General features: G+C 48.8%; 5 protein-coding genes across 5 annotated transcripts; 3 read left to right on the top strand and 2 right to left on the bottom strand.

Moving 5' to 3' along the window:
• Nucleotides 1-437: 437 nt before the first annotated feature.
• Nucleotides 438-6,343, top strand: BKA55DRAFT_498177 (uncharacterized protein; the record flags this gene model as incomplete). The annotated part of the gene is made up of 7 exons (XM_046186524.1): nucleotides 438-1,109; nucleotides 1,166-1,252; nucleotides 1,331-2,698; nucleotides 2,766-3,886; nucleotides 3,934-4,716; nucleotides 4,769-5,016; nucleotides 5,067-6,343. 7 exons carry the CDS (start codon nucleotides 438-440, stop codon nucleotides 6,341-6,343), a joined length of 5,556 nt encoding a protein of 1,851 aa, XP_046056747.1.
• Nucleotides 6,344-6,638: 295 nt separating this feature from the next.
• Nucleotides 6,639-7,436, bottom strand: BKA55DRAFT_683053 (uncharacterized protein; the record flags this gene model as incomplete). Its single annotated transcript, XM_046198450.1, has 2 exons — nucleotides 6,639-7,160; nucleotides 7,368-7,436. The coding sequence occupies 2 exons, from the start codon at nucleotides 7,434-7,436 to the stop codon at nucleotides 6,639-6,641; spliced, it is 591 nt and encodes a 196-aa protein (XP_046056746.1).
• A 936-nt stretch (nucleotides 7,437-8,372) lies between these two features.
• Nucleotides 8,373-11,567, bottom strand: BKA55DRAFT_497113 (uncharacterized protein; the record flags this gene model as incomplete). Its single annotated transcript, XM_046186433.1, has 1 exon — nucleotides 8,373-11,567. One exon carries the CDS (start codon nucleotides 11,565-11,567, stop codon nucleotides 8,373-8,375), a length of 3,195 nt encoding a protein of 1,064 aa, XP_046056745.1.
• A 1,298-nt stretch (nucleotides 11,568-12,865) lies between these two features.
• Nucleotides 12,866-15,428, top strand: BKA55DRAFT_532596 (uncharacterized protein; the record flags this gene model as incomplete). Its single annotated transcript, XM_046189363.1, has 4 exons — nucleotides 12,866-13,354; nucleotides 13,515-14,957; nucleotides 15,056-15,117; nucleotides 15,422-15,428. The coding sequence occupies 4 exons, from the start codon at nucleotides 12,866-12,868 to the stop codon at nucleotides 15,426-15,428; spliced, it is 2,001 nt and encodes a 666-aa protein (XP_046056744.1).
• Nucleotides 15,429-19,097: 3,669 nt separating this feature from the next.
• On the top strand, nucleotides 19,098-21,335 carry BKA55DRAFT_532595 (uncharacterized protein; the record flags this gene model as incomplete). The annotated part of the gene is made up of 1 exon (XM_046189362.1): nucleotides 19,098-21,335. One exon carries the CDS (start codon nucleotides 19,098-19,100, stop codon nucleotides 21,333-21,335), a length of 2,238 nt encoding a protein of 745 aa, XP_046056743.1.
• Nucleotides 21,336-21,731: the final 396 nt, after the last annotated feature.

The raw sequence follows: 21,731 nt of genomic DNA, 5'->3' as shown, positions 1-21,731 counted from the left end.
AGCATATACCCCTGTACCCCAGGAAGCTACCGCTAACACGCGTTGTGGGACGCGGTCTAGCCTTACTGACAGTTAGCCATAGGGTAGTGGGGTAGAATTCTATTGATGGCGGTAGGGATGGCTTCAGCTGGCCAGGTCTAAGAGGAGGGGCTGGCAGCTGGGCAAGTTCCATTCATGTGTATATAAAACTGTTGGGAAATCCTCTCTTCTTCGAGTGTCCTTTCTCAGAGTAGGTCGCTCAAGTAGTTCGATATCATTTGCGTTGATTAAGGTACTCTCTATTACTTTGTGTCATCTTCACTCAACGAGCTCATTACTTCGTATACACATACGTATTTTCTCTCCCATACGCCCTCAACTTCCCTTATTTTGTCTATTTCCTGCCACGCCCTTCAGCCTTTTTCTTTTACATCCATAACTCCCGATCTCTTACAGAAATGGCGGATCTTCCAAAGCTCCCTGCTCCTCATTCGGAGCTGGCAAAGTACATCTTTGACCACAAAGACATAAACATCACCGAAATCATGGAGCCATATCGCAAGTATGAAGCGAACTTGCGATCTGTGTATGCACAAGATCGCCAGAACCCTATCCTCGACGACCCCTATCTCAATGTGGTTCCCCTCTTTACTGAGAATACCAAGTTCATCATCACTCGCGCACGCAATCTGGACGCCGAGTCTGACGAGGAAAAGTCAAAGTACATTATGGCTCTGCCAGATGACAAGCGTCGTGCTCATGACTCCCCTGCAACGGTTGCGAATCTTGCAGAGTTCCAGAAGAACTTCAACATATTCTCAGAATCATCACTGGCTGATCTAGACTGGTCAAACGTTATGGCTGCTGGTTCTTCAGTCGTCAACTGTCTTCTGCCTATCCCTAAAGAGTTCAACACAACCAAACGAAAGCTTCGAGAGTACTACCACGAGAAATTCTGCCCTGCTTCTGATGTTGATCTCTTTCTGTATGGGCTCAATCACGATCAGGCCATCGAAAAGATCAAACAGATTGAACAGGCAATCAAGGATGCTCTTTTGAATGAGGTAACCGTCGTGAGAACAAAATATGCAATTACCATTGCAAGTCAATATCCTGTTCGACACATTCAGGTGCAGAAACTCCCACTGCCCCACGTCTACCATAATGATCGCTGATCGTATTCCAGATTGTTCTCCGCGTCTACAAATCTGTTAGTGAAATCCTCACTGGCTTTGATATTGATGCTGCAGGTGGAGCATACGATGGGACTCAGGTAAGTCAGACATATCTCATGAGAACACATTGCCTTAGCAAGGGGTTCCCGATTCTGGCTCGGTCTAACAGGACTCAGGTATATGTGACCCCCCGGGCTCTCGGAAGCTTCATCACGCAAATCAACCACATTGATCTTACTCGCCGAAGCCCTTCTTATGAGAATCGACTGTCAAAGTATTCACACAGAAACTTTGAGGTCTACTGGCCTGAACTTGATCGAAATCAGATCGATCCAACCATCTTCGAAAGAAGTTTCAGGAGAACTCTGGGCTTGGCTCGTCTCCTTGTCCTTGAACGGCTTCCAACCACCACCGCTCGAGATACTTATCTCGACAAGAGACGCGAGGAGCGAGGTCGGCCCAGGGTTTATAGATCCCACCAGGTCCTCCACGGCAACATCAAGGACTATCACGAGGATGAAATTGCTGATTGGTTGTCTGAGGAGGACGTCAGTAACTATCATACCTTCACTGTGCCTTATGGGCAGCACTTCAATGCCAAGCGGATCGAGAAACTCTGTTACACGCGCGATCTTCTCCTCAATGCAGAATGGAATCAGCCCGATGATCGAGAGGTTTACTTGCATCGCCATCCTGCATTCTTTGGCCGTGTAGAAGACGTGATTGAAGACTGCTGCGGTTGCTGCCCAGAGGCTGTTACAGACCAGGAAAAGGAGGTTGCAGAGAAGGAGGCTGAGATTTATATCAAAGGCAAAGTCTCCTTCTTGATCGATGACCCAGGTCGACAGCAAATTGGTTCTTTCAACCCTCTGACTGAGCAAGACTGGACGGATATGGCGTACGTGGGCAACGTTACCAGGCTTTGCCAGTCGATTGTCGATGGTGATGTCGACGACGTATCGAACTGGCTAAGCCAGGAAGATGCCGACCCAAACAAGAGAGACTACACTGGCAGAACCCCTCTTCACCTTGCCGTAATGACATCGACGCCAGAGGTCGTTAAGTGTCTTGTTGAGCACGGTGCGCGGCTGACTGCACGACTGGCGGATGGCAAGAATGCCCTACACCTAGCTGCTTCACGAGGTGATGTGGAAATCATCAAAATTTTGATGGAGAAGTCAATCGAAAACGAAGAGGCTGAAGAGGAGCGACAGGACAAGAAGCGCCGGGCAGCAAAGAAGGCCGGTTCTGACAATGATGACCAGGTTCCTGAAGAGGATGCTGCATCAGATCCCGATGGAGAATCAGATGGCGAGATAATTGATGGCGAGACAACGGATGCCGATGCCGCATCTATGACTACTGGGTCTTTCGTCAAGATTAAGCAAGTTGAAGGAGTGAATGCTGAGGATCTTGTTCCCGAAGAGTCACAAGACGAGCCGGATTTCTTCAATGTTGACGCCTTAGCATGGGATCTCCAATGTTCTCCTCTTCATCTTGCCATCGCAGAAGGCAACGAGGATGCTGTCAAGGCCCTTTGTGACGTAAGTGAAACCGATCTGACTACCTAACCTAGATGTCAAGGAGTTCCTACTGACAAATACTACACAGTACGGGACCGATTCGATTCTGCCCGTCAAGTCTCTCGCAGAACATGGCGACAGTCGTGCGATCCTGACACTGGTTCTGGCCTTGACACTGCCGAACGACAAGGCAAAATCGATGGCAAATCTCCTCATGCGACTCGGTGCAACATCTGCCCAAGCTGATTCAAAAGGATGCACTGCTTTCCACAGATACGTCGAATCTGGAGAGGTGGAGCTCATCGATACGCTCCTGGATAACGACAAGATGGGCATCAAGGCAGCTATCAATCACATGGTCTGCGATGGAAGTTATTGGAACGCAGAGACCATTGCTCCGATCAACACTGCGGTTCAGAATGGTGATGTCGCTTTGGTATTGAAGCTGCTGACTGCTGGTGCTGCGGCTCACATCGACTTTGATAGCTGGTTAAAGTCCGCCAAGGTCTCCGACATGTCTGGACGCCTGGGCAATCTAGAGACCAACCAGAAGATGTATAAGGAGACTGTGGAACAGCCATTGATCACCGCCATCCGATCTGGCCGCACGGATGTCGCAATCAAGCTTCTTGAAAGCGGCGCTGATCCAAATTCACTGAATACAGAGACACATCGACTAATCTTTAACGAGTATCAGAGAAACTGGAACAAAGGTCAATCAGCTTTAGACCTGGTTCAGAAGTCGCTGAAGCGTCTTCGTGGATACACTGTTGAAGCGAACGGACCAGTGAAACCAAGGGAGACACCGGGGATGGATAAATTCCTGAGCGACTTTACTCCTGGAACTTATTCTCATTGGGTTATTCTAGAGCAAGTTGGGAGTCAAAAGAAGTCATTCGCGGCTCGTCTCAAGCGATATGAGGAGGATATCAAGAAGAATCCAGAGCCTAAAGGAGTTCCGGAGAAACTGGAAGCAATCAAGGAGCTGTTGGCAGGGTTTCAAGCTCTTCAGGGAGAGCTCATAAGCCGAGGTGGAAAGACCTTCGATGAGTTGCATCCTGACATCAAGACGAATCTGAGGAACAATCCCACAAGCACAAGTAGCCGAACCAAGGACGAGGAAAAGGCCATAAAGCTTTTCGAGTTTCACTTCTCATTCAACAATGACCGTGATATGACGGAAAAGAGAAGAGACGGCTACATTGAGCTGTAAGTACATCCAAATCGCCATTCAATGACTTGCCTAACTTGAACAGAATGGAGGCTGTGTGGGCGGGAGATATAGAGAAGGTCAAAGAGCTCTCTCTTCAAGCATGGGGTGCCGAACAAGACCAGCCCCCGCTGAAGATCGCTGTCTCGGACAACATGGGCAACACTCCGTTCTCGGTAGCCTTCCTTCGAGGACATCATGACCTAGCAAAGGCTTTGCTTGAGATTGTAAAGGCACAATGGTCTCCACCCAAAAAGGACAAGGTCCGCTTCAGAATGGAGGCTGGTAACGAAGACGAGGAGTATGAGTCTGATTCCGATGGCTCTGATAACTCCAACGAGAACGAACCTCGAATAGTGTCTGAGAAGGTGCAGGACAAGTTCACCATTGACGATATTGGGCACGTTTCCATGGAGGTGGAGTCTCATACCAAACCCCTTCAAATCATATGTGAATCAGTCCCAAACTGGTTGATTGAGAAGGAGAGAGTTGTGTACCGGAATCAGAAGAGAAGCTTGTTAGTCCACACGTTTGACACCAACGATACTACTGGCCTCAAGCTCCTTTTGGACTTGTCACAGCACTATTCAGGTCAGAAGTTTGAAGGCGATGACGCCGATCAAGAGAACGAAGGTTCGACCTGCAGCTTTACCTTCCCGCAGTCGGATTTCAAGTGGGCAATTGAGCACGGGAAGACTCAATTACTCGCCCTAGTGATCAAACGGACTGGCGCAGGCATACCACTCGATCACCTCGTCAAGAAGAGTGGTGTCGAACTGAAGCGAAAGCCGCGATATTACCAGGGACTGACCGTCTACGGTAGAAAAAGGTACGAAGTAACCTCTACCGCCGCATTTACTCACCACTAACTCATTTCACAGAAAGGATTGGGCGAATGCCGGACGTAGTATGGTTATCAAGAGCAGCGGACTGAGGACGCCGCCTCTTCTCCATGCTGCTCTAGGTGGTAGTGTGGAGAGCGTCGAACTCTTCCTTGGTGATGCTCCGCACAGGTTGTATGGCGAGTTTGCCAAGTCCAAGGCCTCCAAAGAGGACTCAAGATTCAAGCATTTGAAGGAGAGTCCTGGCGGATTTGACCGTGCGATCTCCAAGTGGCTTGGAGCCGACAGTAAGTACTTCAACCAAAACCCCTCCACACAGTACTGACCCTGTCGACAGACGATCTCGTTATTCATTGCGCGGTTTTGGCTAATCCTGGAGAAAATGCTAACGAGCTGCTTGAATATCTTGTTGAAGCTTGCCCGGATTCCATCGAGAAGAAGAACTCTGAAGGTGATACACCGCTGATGGTAGCTTGCCGCCTTGGCAGGATCGACGCTGTCAAAATCTTGCTGGCAGCCAATGCAGATCAGTCGACTCGGAACCAAAGGGGTGAAAACATCCTTCATGCAGCAACCGAACGCAACCCCAAGGCATATCAGCTTCGTGAGCTTCTGGGCCTCTTGGACTCAGGTCTTTGCAGCCATCTTTTCCTCCAGCGAAAGAACCTCAACGAGAACGGTACCACCCCCTTACACGCTTGGATTTCCCAAGCTTCAGGGATGCCACTTGGTGCCGACAATCGCAACAATTACCGCAGATATAATGGCTCAGGGTATGCGAAGCCCTACCAGGGCCAAGAGAAGGAATTGGTCCTGATGCTCAAGCTCCTTCTCGAGTATTCCAAGGGTGAGGAACTGGAGATGCTCAATGGTGCAGGGGACACGTGTCTTCACACGGCGATTATGACTGACATGATTGCCATTGTTCGCGTCTTGGTAGAATTCAAGCCCAGCCTTGTCTACCGGGAGAACGCTGTCGGCCGGACTCCTGCTGAGCTTGCGCATGATCAACTCACTAGCCAGAAGTTTACCATGCCTGACAAGCCCAGCATCAAAGACCGAAATCGCGTCCACGATATCTTGCGAAAGAATCCGGAGGAGTTTGTCCAGGAGGCCGCCATGGACGATCATTCAGCAGAGCTAAAGAGATCGCTCGAAAGTATAGGACTCAGTGACACTTACAAGCCAAACGAAGTTCCTCTGATTCTAGCATCTATGGGCGTCAAGAAGAATCGTTCAGGCAAAAAGCTCGAACCCCGAAGCATCGATCTCGTTTTATGGGATCTTTGCCGCACCACAATGAAGCAGCATCCCGGGAAACGCCGGCTAGTAAGCTTGAATGAAGCTAATGATGTTGCTAAGAGATTGGGCGAGAAGTACTCCGCGTCAAGGTATTTCAGCGTTCAAGCTCGGGTTGACGACGAAGAAGTCGATCCCGATGAAAAGGAGTCCAGCACGACTATTGATTTTGCTGTCCAGGAGATGAAGTCTCGTCTGTCTCAAGCATGGGAGACGAAGCGACGCCATGGGTCAGAAAACAGTTCGTCAAGCTCTGATTACGGTCATTCTTCCAGTTCCGATGGAAGTTCTGATATCTATGAATCACTGTACTGAGTGCTGTGTCTATGTTGTGGCCATCAAGGCAAAGGGTCTGATTTTCTTCTCAAATATATGCATCGAGTCTTCAATCAATACTCAACAAGCTTGCACTTGGGTGCTTAGGGGTTTATGTACTTGTTATACGGTTGTCATATTTCTTTTTCTCCTTTCATTTTTTAAGACAAAAATGAATTTGTTGATATGAGATGGTCCTAACTAATCATGAAAATATCATTCGTAAATATGGAACGCCATTGTGTTTAATTATCCCACAACTTGTAAGCAAATCGCAAAAGTGTGTCGAACTTTCCTATGAGACATAGACAACTGCCTGAGGTGCACCATCACCCCAGATTCCAATAACCGCCATGGTGAAACCCAGAGCAGAGAGGGCTGTTCGTGCAATGTAGCTGTGGACCAGACCCTCCACCTCCACCCTCACCCCCTCGCCGTTGACATCATCAATATCTTCCTCACTGGCAGGCTCACTGTGAGCGTCGCCTAAAACCTCGTAGCTAGCCTCCATTTTAGCTCTTGGAGATTGCCGAGGCGCCGATGATGCGACATGTCGGGGAGCAGGCGCGGGGATTAGAAGTGGAGCGACGAACGAGAGGGTGGCGAGGAGACCTGTATAGAGAAGGTAAGGATGGCGAGATGAGCGGGGAGCGAGAGCAAAGCTGATGAGGAAGGGCGCAGAGGCGAGAGAAGTGAGGGCGAGGATGGGTGTCTTCAGAGCAGCGCTCAGAGAGGCGAGACCGTGGGAAGCGGAGCTAGAAGAGGGAAGTCGGAGTAGGACAGGAAGGGCGAGAGAGGTGATGGAATAAGAGACGCCCTAGAAGACAAACATTAGCATGATTGGTAAGAACTCGATGATATGCGATGCAGCATGCGACGAGGCATGATAACACAATATGATTCCACCAGGCCATAGACAAAAGTGTATGCTATGTTCGGTTCTTTGCGAGCGTAGATTTGATAGAATTCTGTGATATCACTTGATACCCAAGCTGCTAGGGTCAATGGTAGAATCTGAACGTACCGTCAGCAAGCCCAGCGAGACGGTGCCCACAAACTTGAGGAGCGAAACGCTCGTTCCTGTCGCAGTCATGGCTAATAGCTTCTTTATCAATGGATATTGTGATTCTCTCGGCGGTGGTAATGGATGAAGAAAGATATCCCTGGGTGGGGAATAGATAGCAAGTAATGATGTGATTAATGGGTTGGGATAGGTAGGTATGAACAGAAGGGTGGGAGACGCAGATCGGGTAGTGACGTTGAGATGCGGAGTGGGGCGTGTGCAAGCCACATATGGCTTGGAAGATGGGCTATTGTGGCTAGAAAGCATGCGTTTGAGGTTGGCGCCTCCGCGTCTAAAGTGGACCACATCGCTTAAAGGATTGTTTCTCCACTGTGGACGCAGAAAACTCCAGTTCGCGATTCTGCAATTTCTTCCTTTCTTCTACTCGTAACAAAACACATAACAGCCACATTGATACCTGTAAGTTACACCGCGCTTGTTTCCTGTATAATCTCGCATGATGAGCTCCTTTTTTCAAACCCTCCATTTCTCATAGGAAGAGCCGTCTGAGACTGCCCTCGACATATGTATTTGCCAGCTAAGCTCCTGACAAGATGCTCTCCTTTTCGTCTCTGCTGTGCGCCGCTTTCGGGTGTGTTTGCACGCGGAGACGATCATGAGCGGGCGGTCGGTGAGCCTGGCAGGTGCGTCGGGGGCGGTGGTGCTTATAAACTGGGTTTCTGAAGTTTCGAGATGTTATCACATTGTTATGCTCGATCATTTATATGGACACTTGGCTGACCAACAAGAACAGGAATCTATACCAGCGTTGCGTAAGGTATTGATGCGGTCAGAATGAAGATATGAGACAATGACACCCTTTCCGTGATTCGTCCATTCATCGATTATTCTTTAAGATAGTCTATATAGCTTATGTCCCATTTGTCATTACATCTTGATGCGTCTCCTGTAGTGACTTCTCTTGTTGGCAATCACCGAAAATTCTTCTGCAAGCCATCTTACGAATCAATCACTGTCGCTCTCATCCACAACAGCTCGCCGTCCACGTGCTGTGCGTCTTACAGTAACATGATCATCAGAACACTCCTGATCTCGTTGCTTCCCGGTCATCTTCAGAACTTCGCCGAGGTCTGGGATATCATCACTTTCCTGCGTGCCTGGAAACTGAGTCGGCACATAAAAAGGCTTTGTTGTTTTATCTTGGGCACACTCCATAGTGGATGTTGACGAAGCGGGTGAAGAGCTTGTTCGTAGAGACACATGCTCCCTCCCACTCGACACCGGGTGATTATCAGAAACGATGAAGTCCAAAAGATCTTCGCCATTGTCGGATCCATCAGTCTCAATCATGTCGCTGTCGCGTTCACAATCATCACCGATTTCGTCGCTGTTAAGCCCACCTTTCTTCTGCTGAGGCTTTCGTTTCCCTTTCGATCTAGGCTTGCTACCTGATTTTGGTCGCCCACGGCCTCTAGGTATGACCTCGTCTTCATCCTCTTCATCATCCTCTTCAGAAAGGCCCTCGTCCACCATGGAACCAACAGCGAATGTTTGCGGTGATAAATCGGATGATAATCTTCTTCGTTTCGCACGAGGTTGTACCTTTGAAGGTGGCTTTCTATTTTGTTTCTTCTTGACTGACCCTGTCGCTTCCATTCCTTTCGCTTTTTCTGTTGCTGTTGGTGTTTCGTCTGTTGGTTCGGTCTCAGATTCGGATCCAGCAAAGGCGTGAACTGGTATCTCCAGGTAGTTACTCTTATCTTGGTATCTACACGGCAAAACCAAGCCTTCTAGATCATGTGCCATCTTATGCCACATTTTGACAAAGCGTTTGGTGCGTGTCCCGTGCTTCAGCTTAAATACTGGTCGGAGCTGCCTCTGCAGTTCTGGATGCGCTGTCATATCAGGCATGTCTGTCTCCTCAATTATGCTATGATTGAACGGCAAGTTGCGGTATGCCCGGTTGAGCTCCTTAAGCTCTTCTTCATCGAGCAATACCTTGCTGAGCTCAGGCACTGTGGCGAGGTCACCCAGTTCCGGGTTACGTTTGTTGTTTTGTTGTTTTGCTCTCCCACCAATTTTCAACATGCTCGCCACACTCCGAAATCCCGTCTCAACTCCGTCAGGCATATGAAACTTTTTTGGTGGCTTCTTCTTTCCTGCTGGTGCTCGACGCTTCTTCGGCTCCGGTAATGACTGGTCCTGCGTGTTTTCGATGGGAATGTCAACGTGTCGTTTGTCCACCTCGGGTACAACCCCTCTAGGAACGATTCGTGTAGAGAGATCAAATCGAAAATTGAACCGACTTCCCTCGCAAATCAATGTTTGCATCTTTTCGTAGTTGTCCTTGGATTTCGCAAATTGATCCTCTTCCTTGCCGCGCATAAGCAGCAGCACAATATTACCCGCTCGTTTTCGGCCAGTTCTTCCCATTCGTTGCAGCATTCGAATTGGGGATGCTGAAGAATCATAGCATACGATTAGATCGACCTGTCCGATGTCCAGTCCTTCTTCTCCAATTGAGGTAGCAACGAGCACGTTAAATTCGCCTTTCTTGAACCTGTTGATTGCCTCAATCTGCTGTGCTTGCTTCATGCCTTCTCCTCTCTTGCCGTCAGCCTGTCCAACGAAGACACTAGCTTTGATAAGAGGTTGATGCTTATTCAGCATGCGCACAATATCTTCAGCAGAATCTCGGTATTCACTGAACACGATTACGCGAGTCGCCGAATTATCACTCTGGTCCATGAAGTGATTCAATACAGTATCGGCCAAGGCTGTGAGTTTGGGATGTCCCACAAACCCTTCCGTACGAAGCCATTTGGAAATTTTATCCATCATCTCCTGAAAATTAGAATCCTGAATCAGTTGGCGCTTGTATTTGGAACCTTTTTCTCCTTTGCCCTCTTGTTCGCTACGCAAGTCGACAAGATTGTCATAGAAAGGCTTGATACCGTGGAAGTTTAGCAACTTTATCGAGTGTGCAATGCTGGTAAGAACGCTGAAAACGGCTCGCATCATGTGTTGCACGCCCTGGTTCGCATGCCTCCCTCGAGAAGCGAACCATTCTCTTTGAGATTGCATCAACCCGTATGCTGTGATAGCCATTGGGCTTCGTCCAAACCAGATATTTTGCGAGCTCAGTTTATCCGTCATCGGTTTCAGGGCCTTGGTAAAAAGTTCGCTGACTAGGGCCATTTCGTCGGACGGATCAAGGACAACCTGTTCGATGTTCCTCTGATGAACATACTGACGAATGTCTATCGAGTCTTCTGTGCGTATTTCGCAATGAGATATGCCCAGGTTGTCAATGACTTCTTGTACTGTCTCGATCTTTGAGCCAGGTGTGGCAGTCAATGCTAATACTCGAAAGCTCTTGGAGAATCGTCGGATGAGTTTTGTGACCTTGGCATACGCATACTCTCCCACCGCGCGATGAGCCTCGTCGATGACCAACAAAGCTATAGATTTCGGATCGGCATATCCGTGTGAGATATCATTCAGTAGCGTCTGGGGAGTCATAAAAAACACTCGACGTGACTCCCACTCATCAACACGAAGAGCTGGAGGGATATCACCTGTCAACAGTGTTGTTTCAGACCGGGGGATACCCGCAATATTGTAGCAAGCATCGACTTGTTGTGCCACAAGTGGTTTTGTTGGAGCGACGAATACAAGTTTGGCCTTCTTGGTCCATCGATAGAAGTTGAGCATGACAGTTGCCGCAATAAAAGTCTTCCCAAGACCAGTTGGCAATGCCACTAGGGTGTTGTTAAACAAACTGTTCTTGACGATACTGAATTGGTAATTTCGAATAGCGCCTAAGTTGGTGGGATAAACCCATGTTTGCATAGCCTCAGTGTCGACTTCATGGTGAGTGGGTTCTTCTCGAGGAAGATCGGCGCGGAACACTCTTGTCGCTGTGGGCTGCGAAGGGCGCGGGCAATCGCTTGATACCGAGCCGCCGAAAAGGGTGGTCTGGCGCCAGTTTCCGGAACTTGTTCGATTGAATCCTGTTCGAGGGGCTGGACCAACTGGGGCTGATACAGACACCTTCGATCTCGACTGTGGTTCCGGGGATGAGAATGCATCCGAGGGGAGATCTTCCAATTCCAAAGCTGCTACGGCTGCAGAGTTTGGCCTGTTTGAGGGTTGCGATACTACTGTATGCGAAGCTTTTGTGGTGCCTTGTCCGTTCATAGAAGACGAGACTTGATCAAGAGCGGTAATGAAATCCTCATCAGCGATGTCATCGTCGAACTCATCACTGTCCATGGTGGCGAATAAGTGTAGTGACGCGCGACTTCTCAGTACCTTATGCAGTGACCTGAATCAATAATTAACGCATTCTGGGCTGTGAAGTTGTTTCTTCCCCTCGTAATAGTTGTTCCCTGACAAAAAACTAGGCACATGCAGATGATTGATTTAGCGAAGGAAGGCAGCGGCGCGTTGACATGTCCTGGTCGCGCTGATTTAGAACGCGATATCACGTGATTAGCTGATCAAGTTCTAGGGTGAGTGCCCAGGTTGGAGGAACCATGGATCTTACTAAGGTACTCGTGTAGCTTAGGATCTTTCGAACTTTGACAATGTCTCACAGGTCCAATATTGAACTGGGTATAGGCTAGCTGAGATACATATTATCAGGCAGTCAATGCGTATTTATAAAAAATAAATAAAAAAGAATAAAAATAAAAACTTACGCAAAGTCTTTCTCGTACTTGTTTCCTCTGTAAACACATACTTTTCGCTCTTCGCTTGTGACAATAGGTAATGGATCCTCGTTTTCCATTCAGGTCCCGAATTTGCGCTGTTGGGCTTTCTAATAAACGCTAATCCAAATCAGGCAGTGAGGCTGCCTGGTCGAGTGCCTCTATGCTCGCCAGGGTTAGTGGGGCCTTTGTAAAACGTCACAGCTTGCTTCGCGAAGAGAACTTCTTTGTCTTCTACAACATTTTACCCTCTTCCTCACGTATTGCTTCGTCTCCGCATCACAAACATCGCGGAGCTTACGCAAATCTATTGCATAAATCTTCGGCTCTCGCTCTCACGTCGACAGAGACTACGCCATTGAACCGTCGCGTCTTGTTCATTTCAACTCACTGCGCTGCACGGTCGCACGAATCTCGACCGACCTACACACGCTTGTCCCTACAGTGGTGTAGACCATCTTCAGGTTGCGATCACCATCTGAAGCAATCGCGCTTGACGGTTCGAGGCTTGGAATATCATCTGCCTGCATCTCTGACCAGCTCTGGTCACCTTCCGCAACCACGAACTCGATCACATTCAACATTTGAGGTTGTGAGATCACCACACGGCTCCCACAAATTCACAACTGCAATAATCTGCGCTTCCGATACCACGTTAAAAACAAACTACATATTTGAAAAAAGGAAGGACCAAAAATCACAAAAACCACTGGTAAAACAACAACGAAAAAAGTAAAGAAAAGAAAAACCACTCTACTACACTGTCTCGAACCACCACCTACCACTATGGCGCCTCGAGGTCGTCAGAATACCAGTGGGCGCGAGACGCGGAATGCGCGCAAACCAGCTACCACCTCCAGGGGTGGAATTCAGAAGCGCAAGGCTGGTCGTGTTGATGGTGATGGCGATTTGGATATGGACAGTGCTGGTCGACGTGCTAAGAAGGCTACCGCTGCCGATACCAAACCTACTCGGTCCAGCACTCGAACTTCAACACGTGGTGGCCCTTCCAAAAATGCACAAAATGTGTTAAAGCATTTGAGCAACGGCACCGCTGCATCCCTTGCCTCTCGCATTTCAAGTGTTTCCTCTGGCAAGGGTCCCAAGACTCGATCTCAAGACATGACAGGCCTGACGGTTCTACGAGTTGGTGGTTTGAAGGAAAGCAAAGCAGCCAGCAATGCTGGAGGAGGCGTCAACGATCTACTTGGCTTTATGGAGAGAAAGGCTGGTTCATTCCGAACCGGGTCGAAGCGAAAAGTCGCCATCAAAAAGGTATGTATCGTCATTGACAGGGCTTCAGGTGCGGAATATTCGACTCGGCTATGCGAGATTCGGAGAACTATTTATCGATCTACGATACATTCTGCTATATAATTATACACCCCCGCACCTCAGCTGACGCTATTCGACAACGCCTGCTAACTCACTGTAGCACCATACAGTCGGTGACTACGTCTACATAGGAGCGAGTGGGGAGGATGCTTCCGAATTAATCAAGCTCAACACATTCACATTTGCCGGTGCGCCTTTGGAGGTCATCGAAGTGGACGAAATCCCGGCTAGGGGAACATCAATCGAGTCCAAGACTACCCTAGAGCTCCGTACCAAACTCCAGGAAATTCTCAGTTCTCGGTACCTTGGCGCCAACAAGCTGCTCAATCTGGATGCCCTTGCTTCAGACGCAAACCTCGTCACTTTAGGCATGTTCGAGAGTCGAGAACGTGCTCTCAAGACATTCAGAGGACTCATGGCTGTCTGTGAGAGTCTTTTCAAGACGGACAAGGAGAAGCAAGACGCAATCGAGAGCATCAGTCTCGCAAACAATAATATCGATGATGTTGGTCAAGTGGAAGTCGTTGCTACGACTTTTCCTCGGTTGAAAAATCTCGACATGAGTGGCAACCAGGTGGCTTCAATGCAAGCACTCCAACCATGGAAGGGCAAGTTCAAGTACCTCGAAACCCTATTCATGACAGGCAATCCCATTGAGACCGCAGATCCGACCTATCCGTCGACCCTTCTGGAATGGTTTCCCAAGTTGCAGAACATCAACGGTACCCAACTTCGCACCCCGGAACAGATTGCTGAGCAGGAGGCTGCCCTCAGGCCTAAGCCAATTCCCCAGAACGGTCCCGATTTTAGGGACGTCGGCGGTATTGGCGAAAACTTCCTCTTGGAATTTTTCGCGGCATATGATAGCGACCGACCTGGCCTTGCGTCAAGGTTGTACGACGAAGACAGTCGATTTTCTATATCGGTTGACACACGAGCTGCCCCAGATCCCAACGCTGCTGCACCTATGTCTTGGGCTTCGTATATCAAGCTATCACGGAATTTGACTAAAATCACCATGCCGAACCCTCGCATACAACGACTCTTCCGTGGCACTGCTAGCATTCAGGATGCTTGGAAGACGCTTCCCCCTACTCGACACCCCGATATCAAAGTGGAAATCAATAAGTACATCATGGATTGCCATCCATTGCAGGGACTTGTCGACCCCAGTGGCCAGAGCTTCGGAGGCGTCGATGGCTTGATAGTTGCAGTGCACGGTGAATTCGAGGAACAGGACCCTAGTACCAATGCCACGGGAAAGCGAAGCTTTTCCCGTACGTTCGTCCTTGGACCCGCAAAGCCAGGGCAAGGGGTTATCCGAGTCGTTAGCGACATGCTGTCGCTTCGAACATACAGTTTACTCCCCAACGTGTTCGCAGCGCCTGCCTCGGCTCCTACTACAGCATCAGCCGATCAGCACCAAGCAATGATCACCGAGTTATGCAAGCAAACGGGCATGACACCCCAGTACTCCGAGATGTGTCTTACCCAAGTGAATTGGGAATTCGATCAGGCTTTGGTGATATTTAACGAGAAGAAGGTATGTGGTCTCATTTGTCATGATAAAGGGTACAGTAGTCTAACAGATTCCAGTCACAACTTCCAGCTGATGCTTTTGCTACGTTGGTTGGCTCATAGGATGGCTGGCCCAGTATCGAGGCTGTGGGCCCAACTACGCCAGGACGATATGGAAACACCCAGTGTGTTTAGGGCTCTCACGGGATTGAGGGAAGGATGAACAATTATATCAAAAGGTGTGGGTAGTAACTTAGATTAACAGCGATGGTTTGCAGCACTGTTGGAGTTTATTGGTCCTTGTGGATATTTGCATCATAAATGGTTAGAGGCGATACTATTTGAGATTCGGATCCAGGAAGACATCAGGGTTTGGTGACGAAAGGCAGGCAGTTTGCATAAATTATAATGAAATACCGTCACAGAATGAAAAGACGTAAAAATGCCATATGTTTCCCTTTGCCTAACCCTCAACTATATCACTAATAGGTTGTAACCCGTTCGGAATTGTATCGTAGGTCAGGTTTGAACTGCAATCGTATTCCGGTACCTGACAAATGTCACTCCTACTCACGTTTGTACATATGGAAGTGTGTCTGAGAATTTAATTTACGCACCTGGTCAAACAGGTCACGGAAGATCAAGCGAGGAAAAAAATAAAACTCTTACAATGACGACGTCTGCTGCATACAAATACCACAAGAGCCTCACACTACATTTATTTAGATTGGTTAGATAAGTCCTGCAAACCGATTAAAATACAGATAATATATCCACATTGGCAAACTACTATAGTTATTTACATTTATTTTTATATGTGGTACAGGGTAACATCGATCCATATAGACGCCAATAGTTACATGAGTATTGGTTTCAGGTGGCTATTATTCAATGAAATCATATCTGAGTTAATCGCATTCCTTTATTGCTTATTCAATGGGAATAGGAACCACCACCAGTGAGAGACTTCCCAATCAATGTCGCTGATTGTCTAGAATTCGCTGATTGCTATTGTTGGTGGCTAGAAGATTCAACGGTTTCGTTGCTATGATCCCTTTTATATATTTCGCCCCACGGGAATATTTCGCCCCACGGGAATATTTCGCCCCACGGGAATATTCGCCATGTTCATTCCCACGAGGTAGTTAAGGCGACGACCTACTATTTTCGCGGAGTAGCATGCACATATTCGAACAGGAAGTTATTGCTGGCTACTCTACGTAAAGAAGGGCATCGATGGAACGGTAGCCCTCACCTCTAACTACCTAGGTACCTGGCTTTATTAGTTATAGATGCAGGGCGATTCTATGAATAGGTCGGTAACACGAGGAAACATCCCAACTTGGGGTAAAGAAGTAATGGTATGCCATTTAAAGGGAAAAAAATGGAAGACAGAACTCGCGTGACTGCATGTTTTGACGATCAAATATGTATACAATATCACGCCGAAGATAAGTCAACCCTTCCATTACATCACACCATCTTACTTAACGAGCAGCCCGAATATCCGATGAGCTGGTAGAAGTGGGCCTGTCATCTGCTCTATTGGTTTATTTCGTGACCAGGCAAACAGCCAATAGGTAGGTAGCGAGGGAGTTAGTAGGAGATGGGTGTTAGCGAGCGCAAGGCGTATTTACGTAGTATATATTTCAATGTCTGAGATAGACCATTGGCTCAATCCAATGACATGCAGGTCCATCCCATTAAGATGAACCGAGATCACGTACTTACATACTCCGTATGTATTAGAAGAAATCGTCGTCATGGTTGTTGATAGGACAATTAGCATCGACAAGGGACTCAACACTGGCCGATTCGTTTTATCCCATTATTCAATTAAGCTGACACATGTTCATACGCGGCTTCTGTCAAGACTATTCGTGCTGAAAATTGCACACGAGAGAAAATACCTATGCAGGTTCATGTGAGCAATTCGAGAAGGGCAGGTGAGAAGAATTCAAGCTCTTATTAGCCTCGATAGGGACCAGGGGCCTCAGGTTGGGCGCGCAATGGCGCGTTTCATATCGAGACTTGTGGATTTAGCCCAGGACCCGAGTGAGCATTTACTGCAACAATTGGAGGGATGCTGGTTCGAACCGTCGAAGCACATGTCCAATCAATGGGCGAGTTTGTCCGAGTCACTACGTAGAGAGTTTTTCCAGGTCAGGCTGGGCAGGGCCAATACTCTCAATCTCAACTGCCCCGGCCCAACCAGTGTGGTATTTTGGTTGTTAGTACTCCGTAGATGGCAAACACAGTAATATATGTGAAGCACGGTACGAAATAACGCAAATGCGTAGCTACTATAGTGCAAGGACCGAGGCGTGTCGGGTTGTGGGGGATTGTGTGAGAAAGGAACGAAGCGAGACACAAACATGTACACAACCCAAGCACCTATAAAACACGAGATTTAATGGGAATTGTCGTATTTGCTCGTCTCTGCATGTGCCGTATCAGGTACGCCTTGGCGGGTTTGCTACAGATATCCATTGCATTGCTGCCATGTGTGTCTTATGTAAGCCTGCAGATTGTTATGAAAATGTGATACCGGAAATGCCATGCCAGCGACGTTCTTCCATAATGTGGCATTGATGTTGATAATTGGCAATACTTAACGTTTATATAATACCCCAAACCTATAACGTCTTCGCTTGACTGACAAAGTGACGAACTTGTGAGCTTCAAGTGGTTGCCCCTATTTTAATCTCTTCAAGCCCAGGGTAGATGCACGGGCCGTGCGCCTCTTTTTAGAACAGAGCTCGCAGTACCCCTGATTTCGAGTGGAGGTCTTGCCGTGGTATTGCTGCCCTGTAACATTTTACGATGTCCACAAGGGCTCTGAAATGGACATTCCATGCCACCAATGGTAGGTTGCATTGGCTGCGAGGAGCCCCTGCCACTGGGCGTCAGGAAGCGTTTGGTAAGAGTAGCATCAACCAATAAGAGACCTTAACCCCTGGGCGGGAAGACCAGCCTCTTGTAGAGAGAGGGAGGGACCCGCTGTACCTGCAGTTACTGGATTCTGTATGGATCGTCGTTGGCTGGCACCAGCATCTCACTTCTGGTCTCAACTCCGCCACTGCCCAAGCTCACGATAACAGTAGAGATTCACAGCAAATCACAACTTGGGATCAGCAATTGCCGAATCACAGACAGATTAGCACACCCTAGAAATGCACCGAACTATCGTCATCATATCACGCTGAGTCCTGGCAAGATTGCTTATGGCTCGTGTGTTGCGGTGCGGCGTACTCAGTGGTTGCTTGCAGGACCACGAGAGTCATACCCCTGCTCATTTGTGTCTCTCAACCCATATCCATGACATTTTTGCCTGTCTCTGAGACTCCGCCTTGGACAAGGCCACCCCAGTCACGACTCTCCACTACGAGTTCGTATCATACGTCTCGTCCCCCCAGCGCTGCATTTGCTCTCTCCTCTCTCTTTTCTCCTGGATCATCTGCTTTGCTTTGCTTTTGTCTGCTTTTTTCCCGCGCTTGTTTCTGCCACACCCATTCCAGACCTCGCAACACCGTCTGGTACGATAACGTCGAGGTTTACTGCCAATCGTTGGACTCCCTCCTTTTACCTATAGCGCCAAATTGCACGCTCGACCTGCATTCCCGTCGTTTGGCTTGAGAGCGATATCGACCAAGCGTACGACAAACATCTACCCTCCCGACCCAAACACCTCATCTTTCGCCTTCGAACACGACTGCCACATCAATTATTGGAGTAGATCACAGCGATTTGCTCTACGTCGGCGTCTTCCTTTGTCACTCTCGCACCTGTGGTGTTGAGAACTCAGCCACCTTTTCACTCCTTTCGACACCAACTCTTCATCTTGCTGCATCCGGCCAGCTTTCCCCAGACATCCGGTTCATCAGATTGTCGCCACATCTGTTAGCTTCAACTCTGTCTGCTTGCGATTGACTTGATTCATTCCTTACTCGTGACGACTTCTCTTCCACCAACGACTTGTGGTATTCTTTTGGCCTTCCAAGAGTCGAACTTCCTTTTCGACAGTCCTAACTACTCCTGGCTCGTGACCGATCTTCGATTTGATTTGCGACGCGAACACCAACTGACGAACTTTCGAACCCGCCATGCCATCGAAATCCTATTAACTTGTTTTTAAGACTGTGTTTGACTGGGAACCTTTGCCGCGATGAGTTTACCTGAGCCGCCGTCCTCACTGGACAATGGTTGCTCTGTTGTCCACGACAACACCCTTTATGTTTTTACGCCAACTGCTTTCTTGTCGCTACCGCTTGAGGAGGGTGCAGAATGGAAGAAGTTGAAGATGGGAGAACAAGTTACTGGAGGAGTCTGTGTTGGAACTGATGTCGCCCTATTCATAATTGGAGGTAGTGGTGGTCAAGCTGACTACAATGGTCTGCAAAAATACGTTTTCGCCGACAAGAAGTGGGAGACGCTGCCTATTGATGATACAGCCTTCCGAAATTTACAACATCACGGTGCTGCCTATATTAAGAATACCGACCAGATAGTTGTCTCTGGCGGCAGCCAGGACGGCAGAGAAACGCCTTCAGATACCTCCCGCTACTTCGCCGCCTCAGGACCATATATCCTCCAGAGCGCAGCGGGATCTGCCGCGTCTGTCAATCCCATTATTCTGGCTTGGTCCGATGCTGAAGTCTGCCTGCTCGGCGGTAGCGACTGGAACACGCAAGTTTTACTATTTAACGCCGCAACAAGTTGGAGGACCACAGGAATCACACTGGGCGCGCCCGTCGCGGCTTCCAGCAAAGCCATGCTTATTCAAGGCGACGATGGCTCCAAGAGTCTTTATGTTTTCGATCTCTCAGCCAGTCCCAACAAAGTTCATCGCTACGTTGTTTGGGGTGACAACAATGCGCCTGGCCAAAATGCTGCCGATCAAAACGTGAAGCGTGACCTGTCCCTGAATGACTGGCCTGAGTATAACTCGACACTAGCCCCTACAACAGCACGCTCCGATTACTCGATGGCTCAGGACTCTAATGGCAGAGTTGTGTTTGTTGGCGGTAACAAAGACGAGCCCATCGCCTTCTTTGACATGAAGGAGAACTCCTGGCTCGATGCCTCTGAGATTGTAGGTGACGATTCACAGAAAATTCTCTCTGCGGAATCTTCCACTGGAACCAAGACCAGAACCAGCTCTACCAAGACATCATCGACAGAATCATCCACAAAAACCAAGTCTGTCAGCAGCGACTTGTCATCGACATTGGCGACGTCGACTACCTCAGCAACAGCAACCGACGATTCATTCTCATCGGCAACCATCTCTACTTCTAGCTCTGCTACCAACAGTGACGTCGCGCCGGTTGGTGGTGCCAGCAGTGATGACAAATCTGGCCTTAGTTCCAATGCCATCTTGGGTATCACTCTCGGCACGATCTTGGGCTTCATTGCTGTACTCATCGTCATTTTGTTGCTCTTGCGCCGCCGTAAGAAGACCCGCCAACCATCGCCAGAGAACACGCAGCCCAGACACGACTTCCCTTCTGATGAGAAGGATCCCATGGGACTTGGTGGCGGCCCTGTATCACCCTTCCGTGGTCACCACTCCAACATGTCACAAGAATCATTCTCATCTATGGCGATTCTGATGGGCCGTGCTGGCAAGAACAAACCCGGTATTTCTCGCAAGCTGAGCAACGGCACCAACCGCAGCTCCGTCAGCACTGAACACAAGCAACTTAAATCTACCATTGGCAAGCCAGTCCTGCAGGAAATGCAACACCCTGTATTACAAGGACAGGACACCCGCGGAGTGGCTTTTGATCCAACTGTTGTCGAGCCTCGACCTCGCAATGGACCTCTCGAGACACAGGACGGTTTGCGAAGGAGCTCAGGCTGGAACCGATACTGGTCAGGCGGTAGCGCTCTTCAGATCTTAGGATTCGGTTCTTCCAAGAGAAACACTGTCGGCTCTGATAGCGACTCGCACTACTCAGATGCGATCCTGCATCGAAACCCCCGTGTTACGCAAGACTCGGCAACTGTGCCCCCTCTGAACTTCGAATTCCGCCCTGAGATGAATCGAGTCAATTCTGGAAGCCCCGTCGTCGCAGAGTATAATAAGGATATTCCTTTCAGAGACGGTGTAGCTGGCAAAATCGAGCGCCCTATCTCAAAGGCATCCTCTGGCTACTCCAGCGGCATTCCCGAGAGCGTTAACGAGACGTGGGACCCTGATCATAAAGACAAACCTTGGGGTACAGATCGTGCGACTAGCAGCATTTATAACCCAAGCTTTTACTTCGGTGCACCTTTATCTCCACGGGTCCCACCACCTCAGACACCTCCATCTGGGGTAAGCACCCAGCCTCAGCTCGCACTGGCCTCACAGTCATCAGATATGAGCTGGTTGAACCTCGGTGACCGCTCACGCCAGTAGAGCAGCCGCAGTTTTCATGAACTGATGACGTCTTTGAGTTCTGCATGCTCATTGTGAGCTACTGAGATACCCCATCGTGCTTGGCGCACGTACCCCTCTACAAGCGAATAGTCGTTTTCAGGTTAAACCCATCGCTTTGAGCATACATAACGCTCTATCACTCTCATTCACTATCTACATATCGGTGCATGTACATATTGGCACACGCACTCGATCACACTCACTACTCCTCTGAGACCTAGTGTCTTTCCGCGAGAACCTATTTTCTTTTCTTCTTTTTGATAAAGCATCGCATGAACCGGCGTCGGCGTGTGTATCCGCCGGCTTAATCTTGCTCATACTCATTTGTGTCTTTTTCTTGGCGCCGCTTTCACACTGTACATTCTAGACGAGGAC

The sequence above is a fragment of the Fusarium redolens genome, assembly GCF_020744475.1.
Source record: "Fusarium redolens strain MPI-CAGE-AT-0023 chromosome Unknown BKA55scaffold_1, whole genome shotgun sequence".
Lineage (NCBI taxonomy): Eukaryota > Fungi > Ascomycota > Sordariomycetes > Hypocreales > Nectriaceae > Fusarium > Fusarium redolens.
The sequence above is the reverse complement of the archived record's forward strand: the minus strand, read 5'-3'. Positions and strand labels throughout refer to the sequence as shown.